The 26,218-nt window shown below is 40.0% G+C and overlaps 2 protein-coding genes across 2 annotated transcripts; both read right to left on the bottom strand.

Moving 5' to 3' along the window:
* Positions 1–5,190: 5,190 nt before the first annotated feature.
* LOC139188728 (uncharacterized) lies at positions 5,191–16,583 on the bottom strand. The gene is made up of 19 exons (XM_070806416.1): positions 15,043–16,583; positions 14,515–14,637; positions 14,046–14,218; positions 13,701–13,911; positions 13,374–13,611; positions 13,095–13,248; positions 12,695–12,998; positions 12,009–12,192; positions 11,703–11,850; positions 11,459–11,608; positions 10,833–10,952; positions 7,567–8,878; positions 7,323–7,475; positions 7,164–7,286; positions 6,705–6,877; positions 6,361–6,571; positions 6,033–6,270; positions 5,757–5,910; positions 5,191–5,660 (listed from the first exon to the last, which is right to left on the bottom strand). The coding sequence occupies exons 1-19, from the start codon at positions 16,343–16,345 to the stop codon at positions 5,358–5,360; spliced, it is 5,775 nt and encodes a 1,924-aa protein (XP_070662517.1). The 5' UTR covers positions 16,346–16,583; the 3' UTR covers positions 5,191–5,357.
* A 1,508-nt stretch (positions 16,584–18,091) lies between these two features.
* LOC108174318 (G-type lectin S-receptor-like serine/threonine-protein kinase RKS1) lies at positions 18,092–21,863 on the bottom strand. The gene is made up of 7 exons (XM_017335046.3): positions 20,339–21,863; positions 20,126–20,257; positions 19,908–20,050; positions 19,545–19,755; positions 18,970–19,207; positions 18,723–18,873; positions 18,092–18,624 (listed from the first exon to the last, which is right to left on the bottom strand). Exons 1-7 carry the CDS (start codon positions 21,654–21,656, stop codon positions 18,325–18,327), a joined length of 2,493 nt encoding a protein of 830 aa, XP_017190535.2. The 5' UTR covers positions 21,657–21,863; the 3' UTR covers positions 18,092–18,324.
* Positions 21,864–26,218: the final 4,355 nt, after the last annotated feature.

Below are 26,218 nucleotides of genomic sequence, written 5' to 3'. Positions count from 1 at the left end.
TAACAATAACTAAATGAAACCCAATTTAGATACGATTCCGAAACATCACTCAACGGAATCGCGGAATGGAAGGGATTCCGGACCATCTCTCAACGGAATCCGAGTGGATACGATTCCGGACCATCACTCAACGGAATCGCAGAAGGCCAACAATCAGAATGTACGACGGCTCAAAGAAATGAGACATGCACATGCTACTTAATTTATAAAAACTCAACAAAGGAAGATTAGGCACAATTACTAAATTTAGAACCAATCACCGAAGCGGAAGGTGAAACCATAACGAATCAACAAATCCCCATCATAATGGTTAACGGTCATTACTAGTCCTCACATTAATCTCAACATGCCAATCATACAAATCAAACCACATTTCCAATATACATGCCACACCCCAGTTCATAAACATAAATTGATGTCGAAGTATTGGAATAACAATTCAATAGAACATATTCATAAAACCAATTCATAACCACACATGATCATAATTATGACAATCTGGTAATTACCAATATCACATATATTAAAGTCACTCACCTGAAATCTGTGCTAATGTACCCTAGCACGATAGTTAAGGCATCACATTCTATCACCGCCTAACAAAGCACAAGTCCATATTTAGATTTCCGTCGATAATTCACATACTCAAAAATTCTCATATGTCTCCCACAACAACATTTAATGAGGAATCGAACCGTCGTTCTAATGTAGGGTCCATGATCTTACGTCATTTGTTTCGTAAAATCCAATCACTAGATTTTCACTTATAAGTCCCTAAGGTCCTTAAACAATATCTACAATAGCATATTAAAATCTTGTCTCAATTCAATGATAAGATTGTCAATTGTTAGAATAATCAAGTGGTAGACCTTATCGATAATATATACAATCAACAACATTTTCATAAATTGAATATCACATATTGGAAAATTTGACTTTTTCCAAAAATTCTCAAATTTTACAAGAATGAAGATTTCAACAAGTAGAGTAAACTTTTTACCTGTGGCCGAGTCTAATTTGGCTAGGAAGGCCCTCAAATTGGCCCGCACCCAACGAAACCCTAAGGTGGGTGTTCTTCAATTCGGCTTCCTTGGTGTTCCAACGCCCTAACCACAAGTTGGGTCTTGTTCTTGGGTCTAAGGGAAGTTGATTACGGGTGATGGTGAATGGTGATACTCTCCGGAATGACAATTCGTCGTCGAAAACCCTCGGGTTTTCCTATGGAGTTCTACATGAAATAGACCTTAAAACCCTTGATTTTTGGTAGAGAGGGAATGAGGAAGGTAGTAGAGCAAGTTGCAGGTGAAGGAGGTAGGAAAATTCAGAAAAGAAATGGTAGGAATTGGCCTAACATTGGCCGGTTTGAAAAAAAAAAAGGTTGGTGGTGGTACACGGGTTCACCCAATGGAAAAAGAAAATGTCAACCTCCTTCCTATTGATCCTTTCACATCCTCTTAAAAAAAATCTGCTAGGTCCCCTTAATAGTGGCTGCTGCCTAACCTTTTTCCACCACCTAAATTGCCCAATTCCACTTATAATAGCTGGTCCATTAGTCCAAAAAGGGTTTGGGTCTTTTACCCATAAGTGGAAATTAAAATGATTCCCACAATCTAAAGTTTCACCACTTCAAACGTCCATAACTATACCGTTATAATTCAGACTCGCAAACGGCTTTCGCCTATGCATTCGTGGGTTCAAGATTTATTTAAAAACACTAGTTGTAACTTCGAAATGTCAACGAAAGATAAAGATTGTTTATGAAACTTCCAACTCGATAACTAATCAATTACTAAACTTATAATTAGTAGAGTTAAAATTAATTAATAAAGATAACGTAATCGCGAAATACGAATTTAAATTATGAAATACGTAATAAATGGTGAAATTTCAGGGATGAGATTTCACAAAGTCTCTAATAATGCTACTTTTAGTACTGAAGAACGCTTCAGAACATCTTAACCAAAGTCAACCGTAGTAATCCAATCAGGAAGATCCATCCACCGGATTTTCGATTCGTAAGTTCCTAAAGTTCTTAAATATTACGTATAATAACATACTAAAGTTTGATGATAATCCAACGGTCAGATCGTCATTCGCTACAATGGTCAGGTGGTATTCCTTAATGAAACTAGGTTCAAATGATAGAATTTCACTAATCGGTTGTCAAATATGGAATCGGGGTATCAAATTCAACCTAAAAGGATCAAGTAGTTTCTCGGGCCATGCATCGTCGCCACGCACGGCGAACGGAAACTAAGTTTTCCGACCAAATCTAAAAATTACCAAATTTAATAGGATTGTAGAACACAACAAGGGAAAGAACTTTTATTCCTAGGTCGAAGTCCAAATCGGCCGGGAAATACCTAATCCGACGTGGATCACCAGAAACCCTAGAATTATGTGATTGTTGATTCGTCTTCTTCGCTGCTCTGTCATCCCCAAACTTGTTTGGGGTTTGTTCCTGGGCTCAAGAGGATGCTAAAGATGGTGATGGTCGAAAGAAAACGCTTCAGAATTGGTAGATCCCTGGAGGTGGGTTCTCGGACCCATGTGCATTATGCACCATGAAATGGGTCCAATACTTGTTGGGTTTGGGGGTGAAAATCGCAGGAGGGATAACGAGAAGACGTTTGCAAGTGGTGGCGGACTTCATCTTGCCAAAAAATCGCCTAAATTCGAGCTTGTTGCCGTCTGGTCAGCAGTCGAGTCACACGGGTTAGTCTCTGACCCGACCCGCTGGTTCTCTCATTTCCTTTCTCTCATTTCTCTCGTTTCTCTTCTCTCCCATTGGTTCACTCCCTCCCCTCTTTCTGATTGGTCCACCTTTCCATTAAAAGGGGCTTTCCCCACAATCTGATTGGTCATTCTTCCAAACAAAAATAATATTTTTTTTATTTAGAGAAATTCCTAAATGAATATTTATCTCCAATTTCCGTTGCTCATAACTTCTTCATTATAACTTCGATTCACAAACAAGCCTACACGTTCGTAGGATCGAACTCTATTTGAAAACATTAATTGTGACCTTGAAATGTCTACGAATTTTAAATGATTATTTTCAAAACTTCAAACTTTATAACTAAGTAATTAAAATTCTAAATTAACTAAATTAAATTAATTTCGTGCAAAAATAATATAAAATCCCGCGAATATGAATACATAAATTATAATGGTGAAATCTAGGAACGGAATTTCACAGGAATTGAAGGCGAGATCGCGGTAGGGATTAGGGAAAATGCAGGGCTATGCATTCGAGGGGAAGTGAGAAGAGAAAATAGAAAGAAATATCTAGAACAACCAAAGCCAAAGCACCCAGCAATGAAAGACATGTAGAACCAAAAGAGCAAAACGGTCTTATCAATGTAGAAACGCAGAACCAAAACGGTTCTCCAATTTACTGTTAATGAACAGTAACCGAGAGTTTGGGTTTTAGTATATGTATAATATATAATGAATGCTTTTACTTTTTATTATTATGATAGAGTCCATGGTATAAAATATCGATGATATCGGAAATATCGGTAGTCCAAAAATACGGAAATTTCGATAGAAATATCGGGATATTATCGATATCGATAAAAATTGAATAAAAACCACGGAAATTGTAAGAAAAACTTGGAAATTTTTATTGAAACTTTGCAGGATGTTTATTTAGTCAATTATCTATTAGTTTATCACAAAAAATTGGAAGGAAATGCATTGCATGATAGATATAACTGATTTAAGTTGATTATATAGCGAGCTGGCAAACATTGTGAGTGTAGCAAATATGTAGTAATTAATGAAAGAAGTTTAAACACACCATAATCATTTATATATAATGAATTAATACAATATTTTACACTTTATACATTGCATGGTAATATACATGAGTGACTTCGCAAGGTCTAAAATATCGATGATATTGGAAATATCGGAAGTCCAAAAAAATATCGGTAGTCCAAAAACACGGAAATTTCGATGGAAATATCGGGATATTATGGATATTTTAGACCATAGAGTCCAACAGATAATGTACTCGTAGGTGGTAAGATACAAAGTCTGATTAGTAGTGGACACTATGATAAAAGCGATCCATGATAAAATGAAATAGTAAACCAATTTGAAAAGTCCTAGGATTGTTTATTTGGCAAGCAAAGAATCACAGGTCAACATCTTTTCTCCTGTATGAATCCCAGAAGCCAAAACCGAGATAAAAAGTCTTACCTGCTCCCTATGCTATGCTGAAGTTTGATTACCACAAACCTCTCATTCTTCAACACTAATTGACGTGAATGTGTCTGTTAGCGATCAAGTTTCCACCATAGTACGTCACACAATTGACAGAATTAGCTAACTAGACTAGTTTCTCTTCAATTACCTAACAAATTCGCAATCTTAACAAATAATTCTGACATCCTACAAGTCAATGCACTCGAAATATCTTAACGAGTTCAACTTTAGCGAGGTTCTATGGTACAACATGTAACATCATTTAAATAATTTTTAGTACTGGGTGATGCATATGTGATTCAATATCCAAGTGGTTAGGGTATTCGGTTTTCACCCATACGTTCTAGGTTCGAAACTGTCTCCTCCTCTAAATTTTTGTAATAGTTTCGAACCCTCCCCTCCCCTTAATAATAATTAAAAAAAAAAAAAAAAACTGGGTGATGGATCTCCACTGTTATAACTCCTCTTCAATAAAAATGCTGGTTGTTTTGGTGAAGGAGCTGCTTCTTCATTACCTAGCATGAAAACGACTGCCGACATTGTTTGCCGGTCGTGGCATACTCTTGCACACAGAAGCTGGGCAATTTAGCAGTAACACCTCTCTCTTAGGGTGTGTATGCTTTGTTTAATATTTTTTGTGAGAAAGGGGAGACAAAGAGGAGAACGACGAGAATGTTTTTCATTTTATATGTAAATGGTTTGAAAACCGAACCAAAATCATTTGAAACCGTACATAACTGAATCAAAAGGTTTGGTTTCATTTTGGTTTTAGCTTCAAAACCGCACTAAATCGAACTGCAAAAAATTGTGATTTTGGTTTCTCTTTCACTCAAAACGCCACAGGAAATGGCTTTATTTTTTTAATTATAGTTTTTATGAGTTCTAACATCAAGAAGCTTCCTTTTGCTTGGAGAATCTTCATTTTCAAGGCATATGGTAAATTTCGTTCACCCTTTCTTCACACAGTAGCCAATCGTATGCGGTAGTATATTATTCTTTGCAAGCTGCTACTAGTACATATGCATATACATATACATATATATATATATGTATATAGATATGTATATATATATATGTATATGTGTATATATATATATTTATATATATCTATATTGTGGAACATGTTGGATGTCCTAGGCCTTTCTTTAGCGAGCTTCTACCTCCGTACATGTCACATCATTTGTAGAACCAGCTCCTTCAGTACTCGTTGATGGATCTCCACTAGTACAATTCCTCAACAAAAATGCAGGCTGTTTTGGGGAAGGAACTGCTACATCGTTACCTAGCATGAAAACAACCGCCGACATGGTTGGCCGGTCAGCAGAAAACTCTTGCACACACAAGAGGGCAATTTGGATGCATCTCACAACTTCGTTGACATGGTACGATTCACCCATGGATGGATCAACGGTTTCCAAGGCATTGCCTTCTCTCCACAAGTTCCAAACCTAAAACAGTTTGAAAAAAATCAACCAAGCATGAATAAAGTAGGGGATAAACTTGTGGGAAAATCATTGTTTGCAAATAGGCTATAGTTAACTTACATATCCAACCAAATTTGAGAGGGGATATTTTTTGTGATAGTATCCGGAATTTCTTCTGCCAGTTATGATTTCTAGCAGTAAAACACCAAAACTATACACATCAGATTTTACTGAAAAAATTCCTTCCATTGCATACTCTGGCGACATATAACCACTGCAACAGTATAAAGAGATCATGGTGAGACTTGTACTCAAAAGTTGGAACTATTAACCTACTATTTTGGTAAGCTCTAGCCAACTTGTATCTTCAATTTTGATGAAATTTAATTAACTTACTATGTTCCGACCACACGATGTGTATTTGCTTCACATTGGTCCCCCAGAAATATTCTTGCCATACCAAAATCTGATATTTTGGCATTCATAGATGCATCTAGTAGAACATTACTGGCCTTTAGATCTCTATGGACAATCCTTAATCTCGAATCCTGATGAAGATATAAAATCCCTCTAGCAATCCCACAGATAATCTCAAAGCGTTTTGTCCAATCTAAAAGATTTCTTTTTGTTTCATCTGGATACAGTAAGAAATTGAGACCAAATAAATTCTTGTTAACTTTAGTTTCAAAACGAAATTAAAAGAAAAAAAAGTAAGAAGATGTACCAAAAATAAAAGAGTCCAAACTTTTGTTTGGTACGTATTCATATATTAGCATCTTCTCTTCAGCTTCAACGCAACAACCTATAATCTTGACAAGGTTCCTATGTTGGAGTTTGGCAATTATAACAACTTCATTCTTAAACTCTTCAATTCCTTGACCAGAATGCTTCGATAGTCGTTTCACTGCTACTTCCTTTCCATTATGAAGTACACCCTGAAATTACAATCCAAGCACTTATGCTACAGTTCATTTTAAAGGCTTCAAACATGAATTGTCATGTTTGTTGTAAGCTTCTAGGTTAACCTGAAGTTATGCATGATTCGGAAAAGTATAGTAGGCTAACTACCTTATAGACCGAGCCAAAACCTCCTTTCCCAAGCTTGTTTGCTACAGAGAAATTTCCCGTGGCCGCTGCGATGGTTGTTAGATCAAAGAATGGTAATTCTGAGTTTATATTACTTTGATCATCAAGATCTGTTCTATCTTCCATGAAGAACGTATTTTTTCTCTGCCTCCCTGCTGTCATGAAATACATAACAAGCAATGCAACGTTATAGCCTTTTGGTCATTAACAATCAGTATTGCGCGACACTACAAGAAAACTTACAACAACCGTTGGCATTAGTTTTACATAATAGAGTGAGTAAACGGCCTCATAGTATACCCACCCAGTAACCCCTAATAATTACCCATCTCATTTTGTTCAACTAACATTAGTGACAGTAATTTATTAATGTAGTGTTGATGTAACAGAAGACCGACACAAGAGGGATCTAATTAAGATAGAGAAAGAAAATTTATTTACCTTTTCTCTTCCTCCTTACCAACCAACACGAAAGGAATACTAGGACAAGGAACACAAGAGCGGATACTAGTGAAATTGCCAGCCTTGCCTTCTTGCCAATTACAGAACCATTTGCAAATTGAGCTACAAGCATTTAAAATAAAAATAAAAATCCAAAGAATTCAACAGTTGTGAACTGTAAACGGTAGCAAATCACTATAAAAAATAAAGGAAAATTATGTGGTTTCCTCATCTGCGAGATAATTGTGGGATGTAAGTAGCTAGGTGGATCAGGGCAAAAATGCAGCCGGTCAATCAACATGCAACTACGTACTATCCAATAAGATTTGTCTCGTATTAGAAGAATTTCCGGTAGAAAGTGTAGAATACAAAATATTGTGAGTATGAAAAATAAAGTGACTACCTAGAGTAGCTGCATCGACCCGTACATACAAGTCCTGCCCAACATTTGAAAAAGTTCTTGCGTCTATCAAGTCCCCGTACCACGTAACGCAACCCTTCCCTCCATCCCTTTCATCTGCACTCGTGTATGCCGTGCAAGAGCAATTCTTTCTGCACTCTTGCTCACACCCTTTCAGACTTAAACTCATATTCACACGTGCCCAAGATGTGTCGGGTACCTTCACGTGTGCCACCTTAACAAACCCCTCCCCTTTTTGGCATGTAGACGCTCCCGATTTTCTCAGGCATCCACCCCATCCAACTCTCAGAGACCAATCCCGGGGGAACTTGGGTTCAAATCCGGGTAGACAAAGGCAAGAGAAGTTATAATTACTGTATGGGTCACAGTTACTATTTGGACCACACTGTCCATAGTAGTCACACCACTCACTAGGGTTAGAGCTTACTTCGATCCATTTGTTTTCTTGACCTCGCCATACGAACCGTTGAAAAGTTCCTGATTCATCTACCACTCCCCTTGTGAAAACTGAGCCATTTGGAACAGTATACACCAGATATGTCTCATCTTTATTGTTCACAAAGCTGCGGTGACTATTAGATGTTATCTCGGGGAGCCCGCTCAATTCCTTTCCGGTCCAAGGTCCGGCCCGAAACCATTTGGTTCGACCGTTGTACATAATCACCTGCAAAAACCCGGTTGGGTCAATCTCATATGAAAAAGTCCCCGAACTGGGATCATCGTGGGACTTCCAAGATTTTAGGATCCAGTTCAGCCCTGACCGCCGGTTCAGCCCAATCTTCATCAACGGAAGCACTGTATCTGAGGGGTAATCAAAGCCTTGCCACAGCACCGTTTGGCTACTACCGTTATTCTCAAGCAATACAAGATTTCCTGTATCCAAAAGTTTGGCTATTGCGTAATTGTTTGGCGAAGAGACTGTGACATTAGCAGACCAAAGAGGGGTATTTTGGTCCTTCCCATAAATGACAAGGCCTCCATGGTCTCCATGAATAGCTAGGAGCCCAGCTCCAGAAATAGGAATTATGGGGTTGTCTCTGTTTGCAGTCCAGACGATGGTTTGGATTGGAATTTTGTTGTACCAAACTCCGACGTAACGATTATGAGAATCACCTGGGCTGAAAAACCCTAGTGCAAAGATTTTAGTGGTGGAGAGAAGAACGTCGCCATCTCTTAGGGGTTGGTTTGGTATAATGGCGTCTATGGCAACCGAAAGGGAAGAGGGAAGAATCACAAGGAAGATAAGCAATATAATTGTGACAAAAAAGAATTTAGTGGAATTCATGGTTGATGGCTAGCTTTCTCATTGAGGAGTTTTAAGTGCTAAAACGGTTGCTTCTTCTAATGGCAAGCAGAAACAAAAAGCCGGAAAGGTTGAATTTTTTATTTCGTTGGAGATTAACACTAACGGCGCATGGGCGACTTCCAGTCGTTGATGCAACGTGAACTTACCCACGACTTCCAGTCGCACATGTCAACAAGACACGAATTCCCTCAAACTGATCCTAGCTAGAAAACTCCACTTCAGTAATGCTGACCACACCCCAGTTGTATCCCGTCGATTGATAAAGACAACTAAATTGGCACACCGAAAAGGGCCAAGTACAAATTTAGAGAACAAAAAAAAATCTGATGTCGAAAAATTGATAAAATAGAATACAATATAAATAAACGGTTTTATTTTTTATTATTGTGATAGAGTCCAACAGATAATATACTCGTAGGTGGTAAGCTATCAGCACTGGCGGATCCATTAAGGAGCAAGGGGGTCAGCCGACCCTCCGAACTTCGATGAACGTTCATAGATACTTTAGAGGTGCTGACTTTCCGAACTTTGGTGAATGTCCATGGATACCTTGAGTGTTGTCCTTTTGAAGATTAGAGTTGGTTTCATACTTGCCCTCCAACCGACTTCAGGCCTACCAAAACCCAATGAATGTCCATAAATACCTTGGATGCAGCTCCTTGCATACATTAACATGTCTGTGGTATGCATTTTCAAATGAAATAGTAAACCAATTTGATAAGTCCTAGGATTTTTTATTTGGCAAGCAAAGAATCACAGGTCAACATCTTTTCTCGTGTATGAATCCCAGGAGTCAAAACCTAGATAAAAAGTCTTCCCTGCTTCCTATGCTATGCTGAAGTTTGATTACCACAAACCTCTCATTCTTCAACACTAACTGATGCCAATGTGTCTGTTAGCGATCAAGTTTCCACCATAGTACGTTCACACAATCGATAGAATTAGCTAACCAGACTAGTTTCTCTTCAATTACATAGTAAATTTGCAATCTTAACCAATAATTCTCACACCCTATACATCAATGCACTCAAAATATCGTATGAAGTTCAACTTTAGCGAGGTTCTATGCTAATACATGTCACATCATTTAAACAATTTTCAGTACTAAGTGATGGGGTCTTTGCATGTGATCCAATATCCTAGTGGTTAGGGTGTCCGGTTTTCACCCATGCGTCCTAAGTTCGAAACTGCCTCCTCCCCTAAATTGTTGTTGTTGACGCACAAAATCGGTGGAGACTTTGGTCCAGCAGAAAGTGTTAAGTTTGTGACCTTCGCTAGATTGCTTAGGTCACTAGTGTGGATAAGTATGCAAATGGATAGAGACAGGGAAGCAAACACAAGATGTACATGGTTCACCCAGATTGGCTACGTCCATGGAGTAAAGGAGTTCTCATTAATTGTGAAGGGTTTACAAAAGTACATAGGTTCAAGCTCTCCTTTTGTGAGTACTAGTGAATGTTTAGTACAAATGACATTAGGAAATATTGTGAGAGAATGATATCTATTTATAGAAGAGAGTTTTTAGCTTCATTCTAACATTAACACGTGTCGTGTTGTGATTGGCTTCTGATGTTGACACGTGTCGTGCTATGATTGGCTTCTGATGTTGACACGTGTCGTGCTATGATTGGCTTCTGATGTCGACACGTGTCGCGCTGTGATTGGCCTCCTGGTTCGAGGGAAACTCTTCTGGCTCCTTGACAATATAACGTTGATCGATGCTCAGTAGTTTCGGGATTGATCAAGTATGGTACAAACAGTTGTGATATTTTCGAACCCTCCCCTCCCCTTAATAATAATCTAAAAAAAAAAAACTGGGTGATGGATCTCCACTGTTATAACTCATCTTCGATAAAAATGCTGGTTGTTTTGGTGAAGGAGCTGCTTCTTCATTGCCTAGCATGAAAACGACCGCCGACATTGATGGCCGGTCGTGGCATACTCTTGCATACAGAAGCTGGGCAATTTGGATGCATCTCAGAACTTGGTTGACATGGTCCGATTCAGCCAGAGATGAATCAACGATTTCCAAGGCAGGGCCTTCTCTCCACAAGTTCCAAACCTAAAACAGGTTTAATAGGTAGTTAATAAATACGTTTATATTTGTTACTTCAAAGTGCTAAATCCCCTAATTATCTTCATTCCCACCCATCATGCTCATCACTTAGTTGACTATTATCTTAGTACGGTTAATTCCGGTAACTACTCGTGAAGACAATTCGTGAATCCTCTGTACCAAGACAGGGGAAAACAGGGTAACTGGGGCAGACTTTTTACGGTTATCAACCAATGTACTGGGAAGCAATATTCTACCAAAATTATAACCTAGAGCTTTTTTCGCTTAAGTTTTGTAACACATGACATTACAAAAGACAGTTGTAAGAAATTTTCTTGGAATATGACGTACAACCGTAAGTCATTAGTGCGCTTCAGTCATGGTTATTGTTAACTCATTTACTGAACAACTTTCTCCCTGCGATACTGCTGAGTTTGGTTTCTTGATTGTCATATAAATGCCGGTTTCTCGGGAGAGGGAAGAGGTGTTTCATTACTCAACAAAAAAATAACTTCCGACATGGTTGGCCTATCCGATGCACTTTCTTGGACGAAAAGTAGCCCGATCTGGATGCATCTTGAAACCTCGTGTGCAGGATGTGACTGATCCAAAGATGAATCAACTATACCTAATTCTTGTTCCTCCATCCACATATCCCAAATCTGATGCAATTAGGATCATTTTTGCACACACATTCAGAAATAAAAATTGGTAAATCATTCCATACATATTTTAGAAGTTTCATGAATTGCCTACTTGTCCAATCAAATTTAGGGACGGACACTCAATATCACAATTGTTGTTCCTTTTGTCGCTAACAATCTCTAGCAATATGACACCAAAGCTAAAAACATCTGATTTTGTTGAATATCGCCCTTCCGTTGCATATTTTGGTGACATGTATCTACTGCAGTTACACAACATGATATAAAATATTGAGCATGTTAATTGTTTGCTAATCGCTGTATGTTTCTAGCTGTATATACTCTGTGAAATACTGAAACACTTAACTATATTTCGACCGCTATGTTTGTGTTTGCTTGGATTTAGTCTTCCCCAAACATTTTCATCAGTCCAAAATCTGAGATGTTGGGGTTCATAGTTGAATCCAATAGAACATTGCTAGCTTTTAGATCCTTGTGAACGACTTTCAGTCTTGAGTCTTGATGAAGGTATAAGACCCCTAGAGCGATTCCAACAATAATCTCATTGCGCTTTTCACGGTCCAATGACCTTCTACTTTCATCTAGTCCAGAAACACTTCCCATGAAAAAAATGTTGCTCTTTGTAAATTAAAAGGCATGTTAATTTTTTTTATTTTAGTTTTTTAGTCTAACATCATACCAAACGTTATACTAAATTAATCCAGTTAAGTCTAGTCTGAGCAAGTCTAGATTAGTCCATGAACCTAGTCTAGTCCGAGAGAATCCAATACAACAAACGCACCCAAAAGGTCATGCCAAATTTGAAAAAAAATGTCCAAGCTTTTGTGTGAATGCATGCATGCAGCAACCAAAAGCCACAAGAAATGGCGTATTTTTTATTTTTATTATATTTAATTTTTATGAGTTCTAACATCAACAAGCTTCGCTTTACTTGGAGAATCTTCATTTTCAAGGCATGGTAAATATCGTTCACCCTTTCTTCACACAGTAACAAATTGTATGTGGTTAATACATTATCTTTTGCAAGCCGCCACAAGTACATATATATTGTGGAACATGTTGGGTAATCCTAGGCCTTTCTTTAGCGAGCTTCCATTTCTGTACATGTCACATCATTTATAGAACTAGCTCCTTCAGTACTCGTTGATGGATCTACTCCAGTACGACTCCTCGTCAACAAAAATGCAGGCTGTGTTGGGGAAGGAACTGCTACCTCGTTACCTAGCATGAAAACAACCGCCGACATGGTTGGCCGGTCAACAGCAAACTCTTGCGCACACAAGAGGGCAATTTGGATGCATCTCACAACTTCGTTGACATGGCACGATTCGCCCATGGATGGATCAACGATTTCCAAGGCATTGCCTTCTCTCCACAAGTCCCAAACCTAAAAGAGTTTTGAAAAAATCAACCAAGCATGAATAAAGTAGGGGATAAACTCGTGGGAAAATCATTGTTTACAAATAGGCTATAGTTAGCTTACATATCCAACCAAATTTGAGTGGGGATATTTTTTGTGGTGATGACCGGAATTCCTTCTGCCAGTTATGATTTCCAGCAGTAATACGCCAAAACTGTACACATCAGATTTTACTGAAAAAATTCCTTCCATTGCATACTCTGGTGACATATAACCACTGCAACAGTATAAGGAGATCATCATGAGACTTGTTTTGGAAAGTTGGAACTATTAATTAACCTACTATTTTGGTAAGCTCTAGCCAACATGTATCTTGAATTTTGATGAATTTAATTAACTTACTATGTTCCGACCACACGATGTGTATTTGCTTCACATTGGTCCCCTAGAAATATTCTTGCCATGCCAAAATCTGCTATTTTGGGGCTCATAGATGCATCCAGTAGAATATTACTGGCCTTTAGATCTCTATGGATAATCCTTAATCTCGAATCTTGATGAAGATATAAAATTCCTCTAGCAATCCCACAGATAATCTCAAAGCGTTTTGTCCAATCTAAAAGATTTCTTTTTGTTTCATCTGGATACAGTAAGAAGTTAAGACCAAATAGATTCTTGTTGACTTTAGTTTCAAAATGAAATTAAAGGAAAAAAAGGAAGAAGACGTACCAAAAATAAAGGCGTCCAAACTTTTGTTTGGTACGTATTCATAGATTAGCATCTTCTCTTTATTTTCGACGCAGCAACCTATAATCTTGACAAGGTTCCTGTGTTGGAGTTTTGCAATTATCACAACTTCATTCTTAAACTCTTCAATTCCTTGACCAGAATTCTTCGATAGTCGTTTCACCGCTACTTCCTTTCCATTATGAAGTACACCCTGAAATTATAATCCAAACACTTATGTTACAATTCAGTTTTAAAGGCATCAAACATGAATTGTCATGTTTGTTGTAAGCTTCAAGGTTAACCTGAAGTTATGCATGATTCGGAAAATTATAGGAGGCTAAGTACCTTATAGACTGAGCCAAAACCTCCTTTCCCAAGCTTGTTCGCTACAGAGAAATTGTCCGTGGCGGCTGCGATGGTTGTTCGATTAAAGAATTGTAATTCTGAGTTTATTTTACTTTGATCATCGAGATCTGTTCTAACTTCCATGAAAAACATATATTTTCTCTGCCTCCCTGCTGTCATGAAATACGTAATTAACAAGCAATGCAATGTTATAGCCTTTTGGTCATAGACAATCCGTATTGCACGACACTACAAGAAAACTTACAAATAACTGTTGGCATTAGTTGAACATAATAGAGTGAGTAAAAGGCATCATAGTATACCCGGCCCGTAGCCATTAATAAGTCTTTTACCCATCTCAATTCTTACAACTAATATTAGCGACTATATTCGTTTATTGTAGTATTAACGTAATAGAGACCGACACAAGAGGGATACTAATTTAGATAGAGAAGCAAACTTTATTTACCTTTGCTCTTCCTCCTTACCAACAACCACACAAGGAAAACTAGGCCAAGGAACACAAGACCGGATAATAGTGAAATTGCCAGCCTTGCCTTCTTGCTAATTACAGAATCATTTGCAAATTGAGCTGCAAGGAAATAAAATAAAAATAAAAAAACCAACGAATTCAACAGTTGTGAACTATAAACAGTAGCAAATCACTATCAATCATATGCGAGACAATTGTGGAATGTAATTAGCCAGGCGGATCAGGGCAAAGTACAGCCGCCCAATCAACTCGCAACTACTATCCAACAAGATTTGCCTCGTATTAGAGAAAGGGATGTGATATCCACACACCCCTTTTTACTTCTCACACATCCTTCTAATTTTCGGCCGTTAGATCGGATGAAATGAAGAAGATCAACGAACATAAATTAACAAGGGGTGTGTGAGAAGTAAAGAGGGGTGTGTGGATAGCACACCCCTAGAGAAATTCCGGTAAAAAGTGTAGAATACAAAATATTGTGAGAATGAAAAATAAAGTGACTACCTAGAGTAACTGCATCAACTCGTACATACAAGTCCTGCCCAACATTTGGAAAAGTTCTTGTGTCTATCAGGTCCCCGTACCACGTCACGCAACCCTTCCCTCCTCCCCTTTCATCTGCACTCGCGTATGCCGTACAAGAACAATCCTTCATGCACTCTTGCTTACACCCTTTCAGACTCAAATTCATATTCACACGTGCCCCAGATGAGTCGGGTACCTTCATGCGTGCCACCTTAACAAACCCTTCCCCTTTTTGGCATGTAGACGCTCCCGATTTTCTCTGGCATCCACCCAATCCAACTCTCAGATCCCAATCCCGGGGGAACTTGGGTTCAAATCCGGGCAGACAACGGCAAGAGAAGTTATAATTACTGTATGGGTCACAGTTACCATTTGGGCCACACTGTTTATAGTAGTCACACCACTCACTAGGGTTAGAGCTTCCTTCGATCCATTTCTTGTCGTGATCTCCCCATACGAACCGTTTAATAATTCCTGATTCATCTAGCACCCCCCTTGTGAATACTGAGTCATTTGGAACAATTATCTCCATATATATCTCATCAGTATTGTTCTCAAAGTTGCGGACACTATTAGTTGCATATTCGGGGACCCCGCTAAATCTTTGGCCCGTCCAAGTTCCGCCTCGAAACCATTTGGTTCCATCCTTGTAAACCATCAACTGCGGAAACCCTGTTGGGTCAATCTCATACCAAAAATTCCCTGATCCGGGATCATCCTGGGACTTCCGAGATGTTAGGCGCCTGATCAGCCCTGACCGCCGGTTCTGCCCAATCTTCATCCGTGGAAGCAGTGTATCTGTGGGGTAATCAAAGCCTTTCCACAGCACCGTTTGGCTACTACCATTGTACTCAAGCAATTCAAGATTTCCTGTATCCCGAAGTTTGGCTATTACGGAATTGTTTGGCGAAGAGACTCTGACATTAGCAGACCAAAGAGAGGTATTTTGGTCCTTCCCATAAATGACAAGGCCTCCATGATCTCCATGAATAGCTAGGAGCCCAGGTCCAGCTAAAGGAATTATGGGGTTGTCTCTGTTTGCAATCCAGACGATTGTTCTGATTGGAATATTGTTGTACCAAACTCCGATGTAACGGTTAGGAGAATTGTCTGGGTTAAAAAAACCTAGTTTAAAGACTTTTTTGTCGGAGAGAAGAAAGTCACCATCTCTTAGGGGTTGGTTTGGTGTAATGGCGTCTAGGGTAACCGAAATCGAAGAGGGAAGAATCACAAGGAAGATAAGCAATCTAATTATGACAAAAAAGAATATAGTAGAATTCATGGTTACTTTCTCAGGGGTTGGTTAGGTGCTAAAAAGGTTGCTTCTTTTAATGGCAGCAGAAACAAAAAGCCGGAAAGGTTGGATTTTATTTTTCTTTGGAGAATACTCAACGGTGAAGGCTTCCAGATGTTGAATTCACCGGCGAATTCCAGTCGACGTAAGAATACTGAGCCTAGCTAGAAAGGTCCACTTCTTTAATGTTGTATCCACTAGATCGATAAAGACAATTTTCTAATTCACTGGCAGACCTAACTTGGCTCCGAAAGGGGCCAATTTGAAAAGTCTTAGGATTTTTTTATTTGGCATGCAAAGAATCACAGGTCAACATCTTTTAAAGAATTTTCTCCTATGCCACGCCGAAGTTTGATGACCACAAACCTCTCATTCTTAAACACTAATTGATGTGAACGCGTCTGTTAGACTGTTAGCGTTCAAGTTTCCGTTCATAGTACGTCTCACAATTGACAGAATTAATTAGCTAACTAAACTAGTATAATTTCTCTTCAATTACCTTGCAAGTTCGCAATCGTAACCAGTATTTTTGACGCCCTTCAAGTCAATGTACTCAAAATATTTTTAAAAGTTCAACTTTAGCGAGGTTCTATGCCACTACATGTCACATCATTTAATGAATTTTCTTCTTCAATACTGAGTGATGGAGTATTTGTATGTAGTCTAATATCTTAGTAGATAGAATGTTGGATTTTCACCCATGCGTTCTAGATCAAAACTACACCCTCCGCTAAATTGTTGTAATATTTTCAAACCCTCGCCTCCCTTTAATAATAATTTAAAAAAACAAAAACAAAAAAAACTGGGTGATTGATCTCCACTGTTATAACTCCAATGCTGGTTGTTTTGGTGAAGGAGCTGCTTCTTCATTACCGAGCATGAAAGCAACCGCCGATATTTTTGGCCGGTCCGTGGCATACTCTTGTCCACATAAGCTGGGGAATTTGGACGCAAGTTCGCTGGTTGTTTTTTGGTGAAGGAGTACTTTTACATTACTTGGTATGAAAGCAACTGCCGACATTTGGCCGGTCCGTGGTATACTCTTGTCCACATAAGCTGGGAAATTTGGACCCATATCAGAACTTGACATGGTCCGATTCACCCAGAGACGAATCAACGATTTCCAAGGCATTGCCTTCTCTCCACAAGTTCCAAACCTAAAACAAATTTAATAGCTAGTTGATAAAATCGTTTATTCATGTTACTGCAAAAGCTAAAATGCATGGACATCGTGGTTTCTTCTTGTATTCCCGTGTTGTGTCGTATCCCTATGTCTGTGTCTGTATCCGTGCAATCATAGCTGCAAACTGTTAAATCCCCTAATTATCTCCATCTCCGCCACCACTCATCACGCTCATTACTTGGTTGACTGTTATCCTTAGTGTGGTTAACTTCCGGTGACTATTCCTGAAGACAATTCGTGAATACTCTGTACCAAGACAGGGGAAAAACAGGGGAACAGGGGTAGACTTTTTTTCAGTTATTAACCGATATACATTCTCTGTACTAAACTAGGATAAGCAGAGAGGAATCAACATTCTACCAAAAATTACGACCAAGAGCTTTTTTTTTCACTTAAGTTTGGTAACACATGACATTACAAAGGACAATGGCAAGAAATATTTCTTTGTCTACGACGTATCAAATCATCCAGGAAAGTTGAATAACAAATTCATTCAGGAACGATACATGTAATGTGAAAGGAAAAAGAGTCTCTATTTGAACAGACAGGTGTCAAACGAATCTTCAGTGCCGGGTGACAGTTGAAATCGTTAAAAAAATATCAGTAAGTATGAATTAGGATAAAAATACAGAACAGCGTCTGAAGTATATATTAACAAATGAAAACATAAATGTAAGAAGAAAATGAAATGGTATACTCTTGCACACATAAGAGGGCAATTTGGATGCATCTCAGAACTTGGTTGACATGGTACGATTCACCCAGAGACGTACAACCTAGGTCATTACCGCGCTTCAACCACGGTTATTGTTAAGTCATTTAGCGAACGAATTTCTCCTCTTGATGCTTCCTTGTTTGGATCTGTGGATTGTAATATAAATGCAGGTTTCTTGGGACAGGGAAGAGTTGTTTCATTACACAACATGAAAACAACTTCCGACATGGTTGGCCTATCCAATGCACTTTCTTGCACGCAAAGTAGCCCGATCTGGATGCATCGCGAAACCTCATGTGCAGGATATGACTGATCCAATGATGGATCGACTATACCTAATGCTTGCTTCTCCGTCCACATATCCCAAATCTGATGCAATTTCAAACATCATGTTAGCACAAATATTCAGAAGTAAAAATTGGTAACTCACAGCGTATATATACTTTAGAACTTAATAAATTGCCTACTTGTCCAATCAAATTTGGGGAGTGACTTTCATCATCATAACTCGTGTTCCTTTTGCCACTAATGATCTCTAGCAGTATGACACCAAAGCTAAAAACATCCGATTTTGTCGAATATCGCCCTCCCATTGCATATTCCGGTGACATGTAGCCACTGCAATCACACAACATGATACAAACTATTGAGCATGCCAATTGTTTCTTCATAATCTTCATATGCTTCTAATCAGATGTACTCCGAAATACTTACTATGTTCCAACCACTCTGTTTGTTTTCGCTATGATTTGGTCTTCCCCAAACATTTTCGCCAGTCCAAAATCTGAGATCTTGGGGTTCATTGCTGAATCCAATAGAACATTGCTAGCTTTTAGATCCCTGTGGATGACTTTCAGTCTTGAGTCATGATGAAGGTATAAGACTCCTCGAGCGATTCCAACGATAATCTCAATACGCTTTTCCCAGTCCAACAATGAGCTTCTACTTTTATCTGGCCAAGAAACATAAACCTTCATTCAATGTATGGAGAATGGAGAGTAAGGAAACCATAAGATAACATTTACAAGCTCTGCTGCAATTAGTTCTTTGGTATATTCTTTAGTTCATTTGACTTATAATTCAAATTTCAGATGAAGTAAGGAAAATGATTTCTACACACCCATTTTCGCTTTCAGCATACCATTTTTTTGGCCTTTGGATTGAATAAAACAGAGGCTTAAAGGAGAATCAAGGGAACATAAACAAGGAGAGGCGTGTAGGAGAAAAATGGCGTGGCGAAATAACTTCATGCAAAAAAAATGTTGCTATTTATAAATTGAAAGGTATACCAAATATGAAAAGGTCCAGGCTTTTGTTTGGTAAGTATTCATAGATCAACATCTTCTCTTCTGCCTGGATGCAGCAACCTACAAGCCTCACCAGGTTCCTGTGCTGAAGTTTTGCTATCAACATAACCTCATTCTTAAATTGTTCTAAACCTTGCCCCGAATCCTTTGATAATTGTTTCACAGCAACCTCTTGTCCATTAGCTAGTAAACCCTGAAAATTATCACCCCGTCCTTAGTTTAAGATTTGATACGGTAACGAAAATGCTATGTCAATGTGTGCTTAATTATATACTTAGGAATGAAGTACTACTTGAGAGATGTGCTTAATTATGTTATCGAGCTTTATGTACCGTACTGAGATACCTTATAGACTGAGCCGAATCCACCTTCGCCGAGCTTGTTAGCAGCAGAGAAATTTTCCGTGGCAGCAACTAAGCTTTTTAGGTCATAAAATGGTAGGTCATGATGAGCTTTACTATCATCTTCCTTTTTTTCCTTTGAAGATCCTACAAATAACATAAAGTGCCTATTAGACTCACTAAGAGGCTTGCAATACTATGGGGGAATAAATTTTTGCTTACCTCTTCTCTTTCTCTTTAAACACAAACAACATCCGACGAAAATGAAGGAGGATACCATAGCAATAGATACTACCAAAACCGGCAGCATTCCCTTTTTGGCAAGAAAACTCTTCGGCTTTTTTGCGTATTGGGCTACAAAGTAAAAAATACTTAATTGAGAGAAATATGCGAATGAATATTATTTCAGTACTACTTAGAAAGTTAGCCACATACCATACTCAAGTGCATCCACGCGAATGTAAAGCTCGTCACCAACCCCTTGGGCATTATCTCGAGTATCTATTAAATTCCCATACCATGTCAGGCAGCCAATGCCAACTCGTAATTTTGTGTATGCCAAGCAAGAGCAATTTCTCAAGCACTCATCCTTACATTGTTTCCAACTTGAATTCGTATCCACCAGTGCCCATGATGTGTCAGGAGTTCTCATGTTGGCAACTTTGATGAAACGTTCGCCATTTCTGCATGCCTTGTGCTTCCTCACACAGCCACTCGATGCATTTTTCATGTTCCACTCAACTTCCAACAAGGGTTGAAACCCTGGGAGGCATTTGCACTCGAACTCGCTCAAGCCATAAGTTCCAAAGGGGTCACATCTGCCGAATGCTCCACACCAGCCATAAGAGTCGCATTTGTTCAAGGGTTCAGACCAGACTAGGTTCCACCCCTGCTTTTGTTGATACCATATAAGTTCTTTGATTGATCCAGAACTGTCCATCACTATTATTCTTGAGATGATCGAAGGGTTGACAACGTCCCACATTATTGTGATCTCATTCTCATCATTTGTAGTGTAGATTTCAAGGCCACCTTGCACTGTGGTTTTACCATTCCACCACCCCCTATTCATATTCCAATTACCGGACCGCCACAATCGGATGTTACCCTTGTTCACCACAATCTGGGGAGCTCCATCTGGGTCAATCCTGTAGGTGTAATTCCCTGTTCTGGGATCATCTTCCGACTTCCAGGAAGTCAGGAACCGGTTCAATCCTGTCCGCTTATCAATACCAAGTTTCATAAATGGTAGCTGCACATGCGTGGGGTAATCGAAGCTTTGCCATGCTACCTTTTCGCTGTCTTGTTGTTGCTCAACCAAAACGAAGTTTCCAGTGTCTAGGAGCTGAGCTTTGTAAATAGGACCATGTTCGGATGATAACGATGAAATTGAAACCCCGGATTTGGTAGACCAGAGAGGGATATTACTTCTGTTTTTCGCATAGACGAAAAGGTTTCCATGCGTACCGATTGAGAGGACTCCTGAAGTGTCATTGACCGGATTGTCTCTGTTTGCGACCCACACAACTCTGTTTTCTACATCTTTCTTGTACCAAATTCCAACGTATCGCTTCGTGGATTTCCCAGGGCTAAAGAACCCAAGCTCAAACACTTCCCCACTCGAGACGAGAACTTCGCCATCCTTGATGGCTTGGTCAGCTGCTATGCTATCCGTTGAAGCGCAGCACCGGATGAGAAGAACGATTTGAACAAGTGTTGTAACAATCACTCCTTCTGTAAAATTCATGAACATATATCTCTCTTCAACAAGAATACCATCAAAGAAATTTTTTCAATGAGAAGATTATATGTGACTGATCCAGAGGAAAGTACTATTCATTCCAAACCAACGACAAGAGCATTCATTCAAAGAATTCTTTTCTTCATATCATTTTCTAGATTTGACTCACAATTCCAGACCGACGATTCTTCAATTCTTTTTCAAGATTTGGCTGACAATGCTAAAAAAAAGTCCACTATGGCAACTTTATAATCACTGTCTGATGTTTGATTACTCATGCGTGACAATTTTAAACTCTTTTCGAATTGACTGGCTATGGTAACAACGGTCCACTATGGCAACTTTATAGTCAATGTTTAACTACTCATGCGTGACAATTTTAATTTATTGTACACCCAAGCGACAATGACAGTATATTTGTGGAGCCAAAAATAATCACAAGGCGACACGTGGATTTTTAGGTAAAAGAGAACAAAAATACCCTTGAGGCATACCGAGATTCCTATGCGCGAGCGGCGGACAATCATCCTCAACCAAGTCAAAAATGCTCCAAAAAAGGTAACCAATTCCAATTTATCTCATCCATCCTCATTAGGTAATTACTTCATAACCTATAAGTTATCCCATAAAATAGAGATTAATTGGCTAATTAATAAATTAATTCCTAATTAATTCATTAATCACCAAATTTATCACCCAATTAACCACTAAATACATCCAATTCAACCCTAAAGCTAGTCAAAACCGGTCACCATCCTTTCTCTTTACCTTTTTCCATTTTTCCCTCTATATTATCCCATTTATGCAAATTAATCAATTTGGTATCCACCAATTTATTCCTTTAGGGTTAATTAGCCAATAAATTGGCTAATTAAACCACAATTTCAACCTAAAAATCCCCATTAAGGCCGGCCATTTCTTCTCAAAAAATGGACAAGCCTAACCCTATAAATAGGTTCCTATTTTCACCAAAAACTCATTCCAACACTTCGGCAAAAATCCCAAAATTTTCTAAACACTATTTCTCTCTAAATTCTAACTTTGGCATCGGAGGTTCTTCGGCCAAAGCCCCCCCATTCATCGTGGGCGCGTGAGGCTCTTGGCCTTAACCTAAGGTGTTAATTGTTTTGTAGGTGTAAAATTGTCCAAGATCAAGGAGGAAGAAATTTGCATCCACAAATTGGTGCTTTCATTGAGAGTTGAAATCCATACTCGTAGAAGACTCTCGCACAAAAAGGTTTTTTCTTTATTTTCTAGTCCATTTGAATATTTTTCATACGTTCTTATTATTAGAATTTTTTACTTGCAAAGTTTCTTTGATAAAACGTATAAGAAAAATATAATGGCTAGAAATTTAGAAAATTCCACAAGTGAAAATTCTAATATTCAAGAAATGGGATTGCGGAGATCCGTGAGGCTAAATGCGACAATAAGTGGAGCAGCATCACCACCACGAGTTTCCACCACGGGAACCACCGCGGTGGCTACCTTGGTAGTCACCCGTGGCGAGGTCCATGGTGCCTTCACCACGGCCCAAGTCGTGCCATCCAAGGCTCACGGCACCAAGGCCACGACCCAAGCCATGTCACTCCAAGCCTAACGTGAATTCAACGCGTTGCCAAGCCAAGCCCAAACCTCGCACCCATGTGCATCACACTCCGAGCAGCCTACTCTTGTGGTCCAGCCTGTTCCAGCCGAGCAGCCCACTCCCGTGGCCCAGCCTGCTCCCGCTGAGCAGCCTACTCTCGCAACCCAGCTTGCTCTCGAGGCCCAGCCTGCTCATACGGCCCAGTCTGCTCCCGTGGCTTTCCAAGCAGCCTAAGTCGGCCCAAAACTATCTCAACCATCCGGACCTACCATCGAGCCGGGGGCATTCTCACCATATTTTTCCGTGAATTTGACATTTCCCAACTCAAATCTCATGTCCAGAGTCTACCACTCTTCCATTGCCCAAGGAGGCACATTCCTTCCAAGCTCTTCCAACCCAAATGGAGAACAACACTTATCTCAACAAGTCATAGAGTTGACAAGCGTCCTCACACAGCAGACGACCTTGGTGAACTGGCTCTTGCAGCGCACCGAGATGCAACTTGCCCCAGACGAGGTGTCCCGAAGTAGGACAAGGGCAGACAAAGAACCTTTCCAGCAGCGTCCCGGTAAGCAGCCACTCGACCAGCCACGAACCGAGCGTTCAGGTAGTATACATTCCCGATTGGACCCCCGAGATAGCGTATACTCCCGTCTTAGAGCGCGGAGGAGCGTGCACTCTCGACTAGGCCCACAGACGAGCATACATTCACGGTTAGGGTCACACTCCGATAGTCAACATGAGCAGCCTTCCAGGCGAAGTGTTCATTTACGGCTAAGCCCGCAAGGAGCATCATCCACCTCACATCGGAGTAGGCAGCCCGAAGGATGGAGAGAAGCAGTCACTCAATACGGCTTAAGTGCAACCGGCAGCCTGCGAAGAACTCGCTCGCCTGCTAGGAACGCGCTACATGCACTGCATCCGGGGCATAGACAAGCCAAACACATGGAAAAGCAGCCTAGACCAGCAAGTCACGGTTGGGGGCAACTGAGAGCTCCGTTACCCCAACAAAAACAAATTCAGGAAGAAGTAGAGAGACTTTTGACCAAGCGATTGCGCAATTTCCAACGCAATGAGGTCATCGACGAGGCACTACGACGGAACATGACCAACATAAGCAGGTCACCCTTCACGAACAAGATCGAGTAGGTAGAGCCTCCACGCGAGTTCAGCATGCCACATTTCACATCTTTCAAAGGGGATGAAGACCCAGAGAGACACTTAAAGCACTACCGAAGCGCAATGATCCTCTATCGAAACAACAACGGTCTTATGTGCAAGATATTCACCACCATTCTACAAGGCAAGGCGCAAGATTGGTTATACACCCTGCCGCCACAATCTATCTGGAATTTTAACGAACTTTCTTTGGTTTTCACCAAAGAATATTCATCATATCGCTCGATAAAAAAGAAGTCCGACCATTTGTTCAACGTCAAGAAAAACCCAAATGAGTCGTTTCGAGACTATGTGAGGAGGTTCAAAACAGAGAAGGCAAAAATAGTCGGATGTAACGACTCGATAGCTAAAGCAGCCTTCCAAAAAGAACTTCCAGCAGACCACCCACTATTCGAAAAACTGATAATGAAAGAAGATCTAACTCTGGCAGACTCTTTCGCTCTGGCAGAAAAGCATGCACTTTGGGACGAAGTTCGGTGATCTTGAATATGAAGTTCCCCACTACTCTGAAGGAGATTCAAAGTCTGACTGGACGAGTAGTCACATCTGAAGCAGAAATAAGCTCTACCATCATACGAGAAGAGCTGGGGGCCCGACTACCTATATTCCATAATTTAAAAGCTCTCATCGATGCTATTAGTTGTATTCCACAGTTTAAAAGCTCTTATTGATGTTATCAGAAATTCAAAAGCTAACTTTGGCAATAGTTGTTGTAACCTAAAAGCTCAAGTTTTACCTTCAAACGCACGCAGTCATCATCATGATGCACCATTCTGCCGAATCCAGACGTGTGACGATAAAGGAGTAGACCTTAGTGGATGCAAAGCTTTCTGACGAAAACAACAACTCAGCCTAAAAGACACATCAAGGGCAGAAGAACATTGGAATGAACACTCAGAAACAAGTTTTGTCCTCGTCGTCCTAGAAGATTCTACACAGGAGCAACATGTACCGGCAGTTGAGCACTACCTTCTGCCGTGCATCACACGGCCCTAGCCGACCCTTACTCCATTATTCAGCTCTAGAGTGGCCCAATATCGAAAGTTAAGCATCTCTTGCTACATGTAACATGGCCCTAGCTTCACGGCTCCCTGCCGAGCCTTCACGCCTAGCCTTGACAACACAACAGAGCAGCCTAACGACGCCCCGAAGGTAGTCGAGCACACTTTAGCCGCACCTACTCCCTCAATGGAGATTTCTAGCATTTACATGTCAACGGCTCATCCAACTACAAAGGTTCGCGAGCAGCCGTGGTTCTTGTCACCCCAAATGGTTCAATGCTCGAGCAGGCGATCACTCTAAGTTTCATATGCATTCTGATTCCCAGCTAATCACCAGCCAGACTACTAGGGGCAAATGCATGATGATCGTGGCAACCGACTACTTCACTAAATAGGTAGAAGCAGAGCCCATGACAACCATGATTCAGACGGACATAGAGCGCTTCATATGGAGGAACATCATTTACCGATTTGGCATCCCTTAATCCATCGTCACCAACGACGACCCGCAATTCGTGCGTAAAGATTTGGCGAAGTTCTTCCAAAAATATGGCATAAAACAACATATGTCAACGCCGAGATATCCTCAAGGCAATAGGCGGGCCGAAACATCCAAAAAGATGATCCTCAACTGCCTCAAGAAATCCATCACCAACAAGAAGGGAAGATGGCCAGATGAACTCCCCGGATGTCTATAGGCATATCGCACCATCAAAAGAAGAGTAACTGAAAGAAGATGGCCACAAGCTTAAATCTGGCAGAGGAAAAGTGCGAACAAACTATCACTCGCATCGCAGCTTACCAGC

The sequence above is a fragment of the Malus domestica genome, chromosome 10 (assembly GCF_042453785.1).
Source record: "Malus domestica chromosome 10, GDT2T_hap1".
NCBI classification, from domain to species: domain Eukaryota; kingdom Viridiplantae; phylum Streptophyta; class Magnoliopsida; order Rosales; family Rosaceae; genus Malus; species Malus domestica.
Note: the sequence above shows the minus strand (reverse complement) of the source record. Positions and strands in the feature narration are given on the sequence as shown.